This window comes from Colletes gigas, unplaced genomic scaffold, assembly GCF_013123115.1.
Source record: "Colletes gigas isolate AHSC1104 unplaced genomic scaffold, ASM1312311v1 Colletes_gigas_Sc00018, whole genome shotgun sequence".
Lineage (NCBI taxonomy): Eukaryota > Metazoa > Arthropoda > Insecta > Hymenoptera > Colletidae > Colletes > Colletes gigas.
This window is the reverse complement of record NW_025106647.1, coordinates 4,396,844-4,409,010: the sequence shown is the minus strand read 5'-3', so window position 1 is coordinate 4,409,010 and position 12,167 is coordinate 4,396,844. Positions and strand designations below refer to the sequence as shown.

Sequence of the window (12,167 nt, the reverse complement as noted above, 5' to 3'; positions counted from 1 at the left end):
AAAACGTAACAGTTTTTTTGTACAAAATACATATGTAATAAAATATCAAGCCTAAAAAATAGAAAAATTAAATTAAAAACTCACTCTCCCATCTTATTACTCATACCAACATCTTAACACAAAAATGTTTAGAATTATTACTTTCCAACAGTTTCGGCGATTGTTCAAAATTTGTTAAAAAAACGTTTTTTTTTTAATAGTAATGACAGTAATTACGAGTGTTCTATTGGTTTCCTTATTTATTCCTTTTACTACTGTATTGATGTTATTTCCTGTAAAAATGCTTGTCGAATTTGTTTAAAAGGTATCCCTGTATATCCATTAATAGTAAAAGTAACATTGGAATACCGTAACTTGGAAGGGTAGTTTCATCCCCTACAGTTTAGTAAACCTCGTCCACAAAGGGTTAATTTTAAAAATATGAAAATTTCAAACACTAACTCGTATATGGAAAATTTGTGAGTTAGTTCGTTTTCGTATTTTTAGTTTCATATATGGAACCATTTCCTTTTTATAAACTACCATGATGAACTCACCACTAACAACAATTTCAAGCTATTAATTCTCTTAAAACTTTTTTTGACTAATACTCATATATGTATTCATATTTACAGGTTTTGTATTTCAAAGTTAACTTTTTGCCAAAATTGTTACGAAATTCAAAATTTATTTATTACATATGGAATTCATAATTATTCATGAGTATAAAATCAGCTAGCATTTCTTGCTATACATATAATTTGATTTTCGAAAAAATCGTTATGGTGATATAAAAAGTAGAGTATGCCTTGTCTGATCAAAATCATGCTCTTAAAAACAAAATGGTGAATTTGATTCGCAAAAAGTTGAATTTTCAGCGCAAAACCTATATCAGCCTTATTAATTTGATCACATAAAATGCATTTCATATTTATATGATCCCCATGAATTTTTCAAGTTGGGATAACATTTATATTGTAACTATTTCAAATGTATTCTATTTTATTTATTTTATTCTAAAGACGTATATCAAGCAATATAATTTTGTACAACTCACTTTTTATTTATTCAATTTGCAAAAACGTAATTTACGATCGTTTTATGTTTATCAGACTCCTGAGAAAAATTACAGTTATTCAAAGGCAAACAAAAAATTAATAATTACAATATAATTAATAATATTAGAAATTTCACTTGATGTGCTATTGAGTAAGTTATTAAAAATTTTCGAAATTTCTTGCCATGCAGTTAAAATAGTAGTTTCGGTTCGTCGGGAAACTTTTATCGTTGCAATAATAAAACATTATTTTTAAAAAAGTTTGTCGTTTCGTTTAATGAAACTCCATGGTTTTTATTTTAATTACTCTGTTATATTGTTCTCTTGTAAATATTCATAAGATCGTGTTCGCAGATTTAAAAAAAACGAAAGGAAGTGATGTTTTTTAGTTCTCGAGGAATGAATGTTTTATTCAACGCAATTGATTATTTTCTTGTTCTCTCATTCCACGTTTGCTACAAATTCATCAGTCAATGATTTATAAAATCTTCCTGTTTTAGCCTAGTATGCACTTTTTACGTCTGCCTTTATTTTAGAATACGATAGTTTAGCGGTTTTGTTTACGTTGTTGTTGTATTGTAGCGGAACCAGAATCTGGAGGTCGATGTCGTGACGAATCAGCCCAGAAGCTCGACCAAGGTAAGTTTTTTCTCCAGTGTCAGTGGTTCTTAGTTCTCTAAGTATAATCGTTTTTAAACTAACTTTAACAAAGTTTTCGAACATTAATAAAAAAGAAAAGAAAAATGAAAACAATTCTGTTTCAGCTATGATAAATATTATGGAATCCTATCATGTTTTAGTTGATATTGAAATTTTGTTGTACCTAAATAACGAATCACCAAAAAGTTTTTTGTAATAATTGTTAATCCTACTCGTTTAGGCGATCCTTTTTGTTACTTTTAGTTATGAAAATTATGCACTCCTGAAATAACTTTAAACTTTTTAGATTCACGAACGTATAAGTTCCGAGTTTGTAATTATGAAAATACAATAAGTATAGTTTAATCTCCTAAAATAAATATATAACCGTGTAATGAAATTTTAATTCCTAGTAATTTGCAAGAATTGAAAGGAAACTAGCTGTATTTTCTACGCAGTCGTAACGGAAGGAGCTGAGAACCATTGAAACGGATCTGTAATATGCGTTGCTCGACTCTCAATCATTTTATCAGCTTCTTGTACTTTTCCTTTTCTTTTTTCATCATGAATTGTTACATCATTTCTGGTCTCAGTGCAAGAATATATAGAACGTGAATTGCAGGTTGGTGTATATTTTGGGGATAAATGGTACTTTAAACATACGAAAATTTTATTTCTAAGAAACTGTTCAGTTTTCGTCGTTTCAATAAATTTTAATACTTCGTATCGTAACATCAATTTTTTAATATTGTTATAAGTTTTTGTATTACATTAATGTTAAGTTTCATAAGTTTCTTTTTGATATTATATTAATACTAATTATGATACTTTATTATTTAGAATTATGTTAATATATTTCTAAAATGTTGTGTTATTCTAATTACTTAATACTTGTAAGTAACGGCTACAAAATATTCAACGCCGGCTTTTATGAAATTTGCAGATTTTGTAGATCAGTCAAAGCAAGGGACATGGATTTGTTTCAGCAGTTTTAGGTAACTCAAGTTCAAAGGATGAAATACCCTCTGAAGTTTCAGCCTTCTGATATTATCACCAATCAAACATGATATCACAAAATCATTATTATTGTCTTCATTTTTGAAGTCATCAACATTTGTAGGAAGTTAGGAAAGTGAGCTGGTTTTATTCTAACTTTACAATTGTCGGTAATTCTTCGTTTGTTCTACTATTGATATTTAATAACAAAGCATGAGTAATTTGATGTATCGAATGCTTTATGCTTACTAAATAATGGACGATGGTCTGTGAGATTATCGATAGAATATCTTCACAGTGGAGACCTCTCGATGCTACTTAAGAAACTAGTCAGTCACGTGATCTCTTTCGACCGGCCGGACCGACCGGCAGTTTTGTTTAAATCGTTCGTTCGAGTAGGATATGGTCTTTCTTTCCAATATTTTGTTGCACCTATTAACTTTTAATAAAATGTATTATATTTTTTGCACTTGTGTTGTATTGGTTAATTCTCCGCTCCGTGATCCACTTATCGTCCACGCAGTCTTAAATATTCAACGCATTGAACAATGTTTATAGCAGAGACTCTAGCCTCAATTCGAACCCGGTTAAGAGGTGAAAATAATTGTTTTTTTTCTTCATATTCTATATTATATATGTAAAGTACAGCGTTGTAATTAACAAAAAACACATTGTTATGATGAGCTGCGAAAAAATAACATGTCCATTCTTTGTTATTAATTGTCAATGTGTATATTAGTATAAGACAAGAATAATTATTGTTGATTGTAAGTTTAGAATAAAAATATATCTTTTGTTATTGGTTTGCGTGCCATATTATTTTCTGTTGAAAACTAACACATTTGCCTAAACATTTTTGCATATCCAGGTGCTCTAGATAGCATCAGAGAGGTGACAATTGGAAGGTAATTTCAGCATTAAACTAGTTATCATAGCAGAAAGAAAAATTTGTCCCTCGTTGACTATTATACACGTCTGCTCAATTTTATTGAAATCGATTAACGTACACTTTGCAAATATTTCTTATTAGTAATAGGCATGAAACTTTAAAGTTTAATAAAACTTGTTACGAGGAAAAGATTTCATATTGTAATTTATCATTCTAGTGTAAGATATCACATTGAAAAATTGTATCATTTCAAATCTATATATTTTTAGGAAATTTATTTCAGGTATGCATAGTCTAAACAAAAGTAGAAATGAATTTAAAAGGGATCTTTTAACTCTCCAGCCACGGGGAACACTCATAGTGTGTTTCACTTATTCGCGTAGCTTATAATTTTTATGATATTTAAGCATCGGGAGTCGCTATTTCTATGTTGAATCTATTTTAAATTGTTTTGATACTTTCGCCAACAGTCTTATTGAAAAATCGATCGCGGCTGGAGGGTTAATGCTTAAAACGACTTAACATCTTTTCCAATTTTGATGTTTGATGGAATTTTGTCTACAACAAACAAAAATATAATTTAAAAGACTATATGTACTATCTTTTAAAATTCATGGAACTTTTAATCAACTCATGTAAGAGTTCAAATTATAAGAGATGTAATTATTTATGTAAATGCATATCATTATTTTGAGAAATATACACAAAGTAGAAAACAAACAAAACATTAAATTATTCAATATATGAACTAACAAATTTTGTAAGTTCCTATATTGTAATACAGTTATTTATTTTTCTAATTTATTCAATTGCTTGCCCATGATTTTCAAGCTATATTCTGATTATATATTATCGTCTACTTCAAATACTTTTGCAAAGAAACTTTTTAATCAGAACAGTTGCACATTATAACAACAAAGTGCAATAATATAAATTAGTTTACATACTTTCCTTTCTATAATATATCAAGTACACCTTGATTTAAAAAAAATGAAGCAATATGCTTTTTATTTTATAATAATATGGATGGCATTGAAACAAATTCAATTCATAGACACATTTGAATTTACATTTACATTAGTAAACCATTTCCAACATCTGGCCATATAGTAGTATATTTCTATGTTTTATTATCGGTCTAATGGAATAAAAACAACGCAAAATTTATCATTACACATTTGTATTTAGCTCTTTTAATTCAAATGGATTATGATTACAGATAGCAGTAATGGTTTATTAAGTTGTAATAGAAATATAAAATAACATTGTGTGTATGGATTGAATTTGTATGTAATGCATGTTATTATAAAAAAAAAGTAAATAATTCCATTTAACAAATTAGATGTGACTGATTTTTGCTTGAACAATAGATATTACAGTAAATTGTATTATTACATTGATTAAACACATGAATGATTAAAAATGTTTTTTTTTTTTCTCATTTTGGAAGTAGATTAAAAATGATAAAAGTTATTACGAGAAACTGTGGGTAAATTTGATTAACGAATAACATTTCATTCATTTGCCTTTATTTACCATAATAATGGCTTCAAAGCGTAATAGTGGTGATACTGTTAGTGTTCCTACACTTAAGACAAAGTGAAAATTTTCTATATAGTTGAAATAGAAAAAAAATCAGTGAAGAACAAAGACAAAATACAAAAGTGACTACTGTAATGCATAAATAAATTATTGGTGAAGATGAAGAAAGCCTTAAACTTATACAAGGACTTTCAGGAAGCACGTGAAACGGAAGAGGAAACCAAGCCTTTTACTGCAATCAAAGGATGGTTGCATAGGTTTAAAACCAAATTTAATTTTAAGAACATTAAAATCCCAGGGGAAGCTGTATCAGCCAATGAAGAAGCAGCTGCTAGGTTTCCGGCCAAATAAAGAAGAATAATGGAGGAAGGAAAATACGATTCCAGGCAAGTTTTTAATTGTGACGAAACAGGACCTATATTCACAAAAGTGCAAAACAGGCACCAGGATTTTAAAGTATGGACCGAGAGGGTTCTGTCCGTTTTTTGGCAACACAATAAAAAAGCACGGGTGTGTTCACTGAATGGTTCTATCAATATTTCATCTCCGAAGTCAAAGTACATTTGGAGAAGGAAAAATTGCCATTCATTAAAGCAGCATTGGATGAATTAACGCTAGAAACAGTTAATGCATGCTGGAAGAATTTACGAAGCGAAGTCATCCATGGAGCCTGTGGCGTCGCCTTCCATGCTTGCCACCAGAGGGGTCGCGCTCTCACAAGCACTCGACCGGCCCCTCGGTTGCTATGTATACAATCCTCGACCAACTTCCCAATGTCCCAGTCGTCTAAGGCAGGGTCTGCTAGAAAGCCTTACTGGATGAGTCCGCCAGCAGGTCCGGACGAAATGTGCCTCCTTCTTTCCTTTTCTGTCCTCCCACGATTCTCACGAGTTCCTACCCGCAGCAAAGTAGCGCTACCAAGCCCTTCTCTATACATGATGGGATGAGAAAGTAAATTTATTACGAACTGTTGAAATCCTGGTGAAATCGTCAATGCAGAACGGTCAACAAATAAACAAAGTGGATGTTGGAAATAAAGAAAAAAACGTTCCTTAATATCGTCAAACAAAACAAAAGTCATCTTGGAGCACACAAAACACCACATAGACGATATCAGAGTTAGGAAGGAAAGTTCTTTTTCACCCTGCCTTCTCCCCGGATGTTGCTTTATAAGATCGTCATTTCATTAGATCGATGCAACGCGGTTTAAAAGGACAACAAAGTGAGAAAATTAGTCATTAATTATCTTGCATCCAAAAAGCCCGAAGAAGAATAAATGGGAGAAAATTATAAACGTCGGAGAAGAATATTTTAATTAAAGAGAAATATTGTGAGTGCAACCTTGAAATAAATATTTTGCCTTCTCCCCGGATGTTGCTTTATAAGATTGTCATTTCATTAGATCGATGCAACGCGGTTTAAAAGGACAACAAAGTGAGAAAATTAGTCATTAATTATCTTGCATCCAAAAAGCCCGAAGAAGAATAAATGGGAGAAAATTATAAACGCCGGAGAAGAATATTTTAATTAAAGAGAAATATTGTGAGTGCAGCCTTGAAATAAATATTTTCAAGTCAAGAATCGTCAGGAGAAGAGTTCAGCACAGACGAGGATGTTTATTTTCATTAAGCAATTAATGCCTACAGTAATCAGTAGGAATCGTTGAAATTTCTTTGGGTACATAGTGTCAAAGCAGATTTCAAAATACACTGCAACATAAGTTATATAATAGTTGCTGTATCCATCGGATGGAAGATGAATTGCCTTCGAAAACGAATTTTGTTTCAAGTCGATATCTTAGTTCCTGAGATACTACTTCCTATTCCACGTGTCCCTAGACTTACAAGGCCATGTACATCGAAGTGGATGAGCCCTAATAGTCTCTTAGTGCTTATTCTAGATTCTCAAAACGAAAGTTAAGTTCATCCTCTTATCCCTTTCCGTTGACTTCTTCAGCTTCCCGTAGCTTAAGTAACCCAGTGTCTTGTACCATTCTTCTAATTTTCTTTTCTAACTCACTAACAGTACCCTTACTGCTATGGGATCTATCATACTTCCTTCTGTATATAGTGCAAACCACTTTTCTGTCTCTGGCTCACAAGAATTTTCTCCTCGTCTTTGCATATTATTACTTCATATTGTCTAACTATAACTTCTCCATCCTTTTGTGTAATTTCATCAACCAAGCTGAGATTCCGTCGTAGATTTGGAATATACAGGGTGTTCGGCCACCCTTGGGAAAAATTTTAATGCGAGATTCCAGAGGCTAAAATAAGACGAAAATCAAGGATACTAATTTGTTGATCGAGGCTCGAATTTTTTTCTCGAAAGTGCGTAGGATTTCGGGGGTATGTCTACTCACCAAAAATGATTATAATTGATTCCTGTAACCGAAAATAATTTTTCCAAAACGATTTGAAATTTTTTAATTCTGTCAAAAAATTTGTCCACCTACTCGAATTTTTTTCTCAAAAGTGCGTAGGAATTCGAGAGTATATGTATTCACCAAAAATAATTGTAATTAACCCTCCTATCTAGAAATAATTTTTTTGGAACGATTTGGAATTTTTTTTTCGCCGAAAAATTTCAGCACCTACTCGAATTTTTTTCTCGAAAATACGTAGGATTTCGAGGGTATGCCTCAATAATAATCAAGAACCTAAGAAGTGGAGGGGATTACGTGGATTAGTTTGTTGGTAATGTACCATCATTTTAAAGTCATCATCAATTTCTACTTTTTTCCAGTTGTCAAAACACTTCAGTTTATTTGCTATACGACTGTTTGTACCCGAATCTAATATCCATTCTTCAGAGGTATCACTTCCTACCAAAAAACATATTCTCTGTTTCTCTTATTTTCAATTATCTTCTTTCGTTTGAAAACTACTTGAAATAGTCCTTTTCTGTATTTATTCAACTTCTTCCACATCCCATAACTAGATATGCAAAACGTAATGTGAATCAACAGCTCGTCCTCAATTGTGAACATAATTAAGTTTTACGTTTTAATATATTAGGTTGGGGAAAAAGAAATCCATTATTTTTGCGTGAACTTCAAGACTTTATTTAACATGTTTCGGATTTTCCGATTTGGGTCAAATATGCGCCGTTTTGTTCTATTATTTATTGCCATTTTAAAGGTAGCTTTATAATGCCTCTCTCATAGAAATCTTGGTCCTTATTGGCGAAAAACTCTAGTAACCGATTTTCACAATATTCTCTTGATGCCAATTTCTTATCACTCAGGTAGTTTTGCAATGCGAGATAAAGATGGTAATCACTTGGTGCCAGGTCCGGACTATATGGTGGATGCATTAAAACTTCTCAACCAAGCTCCCGGAGTTTCTGGCGAGTCACTACAGACGCGTGTGGCCTAGCGTTGTCCTGCTGGAACACAACACCTCTTCTGTTGGCCAATTCTGGCCGTTTCTGGTCAATCGCTAGCTTCAAACGGTCCAGTTGTTGACAGTAGAGATTCGAATTTAGTGTTGGGCCATATGGAAGGAACTCATAATAAATGATTCCTTTCCAGTCCCACCAAATGCATAGCAGAACCTTCCTGGCCGTTAGTCCTGGTTTGGCCACCGTTTGAGCTGCTTCACCGCGCTTTGACCACGATCGTTTTCGCACAATATTGTCGTATGTGACCCATTTCTCATCCCCAGTCACCATCCGTTTAAGAAATGGGTCGATTTCATTCCGTTTGACTAAGGCTTCGCAGATGGAAATTCAATCCATCATGTTTTTTGGTGTTAATTGGTGTAGCACCCAAACATCGAGCTTCTTTTTGAATCCAGCTTTGTGCAAATGGTTTAAAACTGTTTTATGGTCGATCTTTAGCTCCTGGGCGATGCTACAACTACTAACATGTCAGTCAACTTCGATTATTTCTGTAATTTTATCGACATTTTCGACGACGGACCTGCCTGTACGAGGTGCATCTTTAGCATCAAAAATACCTGAACGGAATCGACGAAACCAAAATTGCACGTAATTAGCCGTTACAGTATAGGGACCATAAACACTATTTACAATTTCAGCCGCCTGGCTTGCATTTTCGCCTTTATCAACGAAAAACTATAAAATGTACCGAATTTTCTTTTTCTTGACTTCCATTTTTAACACCCTGTAACTCACAACTGAATAGACCAAATAAAAAACAACAAAAGAAATTTTTTAGTGTGAAATGTCACCTTGCAAAGAGCATAAATCTAAAATTGTTTGATCGATACTTTACGAGATATCGATCACTACAGACATCTACCGACAAAATAATGGATTTCTTTTTCCCCAACCTAATATGTATCCAATCATTCGTATATTCATTTGTATCTTTTAGTCTCTCAATATTTCCCATTTCTTCTTTTAATCTGCCATTTTCTTCTATCTTTTTCCTTTTTTCCACTACTACCTGTTTCTTTTCCGAATGTTAGTGTCTGGAATTTTTGAAAAAAAGAATATTCGATATTTCTGCAGGATTTTTTTGTATTATGTAAAATAACATTACACGTATAAATATGACGAAAACTATGTTAAAGTGTTAAATACAAGTATTTATACACTTATGTATACTCGAATACTTACATTTTTAGTATTCAAAGAATAAAATACAGTTACCTACTTCCACTCGTCTTCGTACACTATAACGGCGATACACCATAAATGAAAGAAAACTTGTTTCGTACGGATTAAGCTGTTGTTTTTGAAACTGGTCTATTTTTTCATACATTGAGGTATTCAAGGGTTTATATTTGAATAAATTAAAAGTAAAATTTGTAAGCGATTATGCCACGTTGGAAACATCGATTCTCGCGTATTGTTGGCATTATAATTGCATTAAATTGTTTATATTTTACTTCTCTATCGGCTTTGTAATTGGGTATTATTGGCTGTTAATTTAGTATTAAAAAAAAAATTAGTTCGTAAATAGAAGTAACACAGTGTAATAAACAACATTTGGTGAAAATAAATGGAAAGAATTCCACAAAAAACAAAGTTTCTTTTCATTTATAATGAATCACACGTAGTGTACGAATACAAGTGAGAGTAAACTATATGTATAGTAAACTGCGAAGCATTTAAAATTACATATATAACAAAGGATAGGTTTTAAGATTGCAAAATTAAACTGATATTGAAGTGATGAAGTATTCCAAAGGGTATAGCCGAATAAGGGGGTCAAATGTGCCCCCAAACCGAATTGAACGAACGTCATTCGATAGCTTATCAAAAAAAAAACCCTATGTGCCAATTTTTAACTTGAAATCTCGATCGTGGGAGTAGTAATGGGGTGAAAACGAAAATCATGGTTTTGTACAATTTCTCTTGATCTATTGAGTAAGAAAATGTAAAAAAATTCAGAGACATTTCGGGTGCCGGGGTACATATTTTCGGAGATTTTCAGATTTTTTGATTGAAGAACCAGGTAGTAAAAAATAAAAAACCGCAAAAAATGTCGAAAAATGCGGATTATGTATTGAAGGAGGTCCGGAGCTACTTTTATACTTTTACAGTAAACAGGTATTTCTATTACTACTATTCTCAATTTTTTTCAGTTTTTTCATTTTGGTGCGCCGCAGTGAAAAAAAATAAAAACCGATTTTTTCCTCATTTTCTGCGTATTAGAGTAACTTACACGATGAATTTTTATGCATTCTCCAATATATGAGTATTTTGTAGACTGTTTAATGTTTCTACACTAAGCAGAATTACATAACAATTGAAAGAAATAAAATAAAGCCAACCGTTGAGCGCAATATATCCAAAAAATCAATTCTGTTTAGTGTAGAAACATTAAACAGTCTACAAAATACTCATATATTGGAGAATGCATAAAAATTCAACGTGTAAGTTACTCTAATACGCAGAAAATGAGGAAAAAATCGGTTTTTATTTTTTTCCACTGCGGCGCACCAAAATGAAAAATCTGAAAAAAATTTAGAATAGTAATCCGCATTTTTCGACATTTTTTGCGGTTTTTTATTTTTTACTACCTGGTTCTTCAATCAAAAAATCTGAAAATCTCCGAAAATATGTACCCCGGTACCCGAAATATCTCTGAATTTAAAAAAATTTTTTTACTGAGTAGATCAAGAGAAATTGTACGAAAACATGATTTTCGTTTTCACCCCATTACTACTCCCACGATCGAGATTTCAAGTTAAAAATTGGCACATAGGGTTTTTTTTTTTGATAAGCTATTGAATGACGTTCGTTCAATTCGGTTTGGGGGCACATTTGACCCCCTTATTCGGCTATACCCTTTCTGAACAGAGTTGTGCCATAAGTGTCGTGTTTATGTGAATATACTAACAACTGTCTTCGAACCTAAAAATTCGCAGGAATTTTTTCAGCTTGAGAAATTTTCCGTAGAAGCGTCTTAGTCAAAAGTTATTCTGTAGCTGGAACCTTTTCTTTCGCTTCAATCGAACCTCTTTAAAATTAAGATTACCTCAATTTTTTAAAACTCTTTAAAAATATATCTTTGTATACGCCAATTATTGTATTTCATTCGTGCGAGACGAGATAGGCTTGAATTCGAAATAAAAATCGCTACCTGTTGGTGGTTCTGATTTTGACATCCGAAAGAATTACTGTATTTTTGGGAATCTTTATACAATCGTAAAACTATTAATCATGAAGTCTTATGTTTATTAACGGTTTTCGTATTTGTTCTCAATGTATGTTGATGTTTGTCATTGATTCTTTGCCAACAGGAGGAAGAAAGTGACGAAGAAGCGATTACGGCACAGCCACAAAGTGGTCCGCAGAACAGCTCTGCGACTCAGCCCATTTTTGCCATGCCACCACCACCAACTGCTGATGAAAATACAAACTTGAACAGCGGTACTGAAAGAGTGATTTACACGACTGGTATTTCGAGTACTTGAATACTAACGCACATTATCTATTCGGTCACTATTTTTGTTATTCAGTTTTATCTTTAATTGCGTATTCCTCCCTTTATCCTCTTTTGTTTTCTTAATGCCGCGCATCTGATCGAGACTCACGTTGGTTTAATAATAACGTAGACATTAAGTGCTTTAAAATTTCACATTATTACGT

The 12,167-nt window shown here is 32.4% G+C and overlaps 1 protein-coding gene across 3 annotated transcripts in view; it reads left to right on the top strand.

The window, feature by feature from the left end:
* LOC122400449 (dnaJ homolog subfamily C member 5) overlaps positions 1-12,167 on the top strand; it is a 30,855-nt gene that overhangs the window by 10,277 nt on the left and 8,411 nt on the right. For 2 of the 3 annotated variants that reach the window (XM_043401928.1, XM_043401927.1), the window contains exons 5-6: positions 1,619-1,675; positions 11,819-11,975. In XM_043401928.1, coding sequence (XP_043257863.1) covers positions 1,619-1,675; positions 11,819-11,975 — 214 coding nt within the window. The remainder of the gene's footprint in view (positions 1-1,618; positions 1,676-11,818; positions 11,976-12,167) is intronic. The other variant, XM_043401929.1, reaches the window with a different exon arrangement.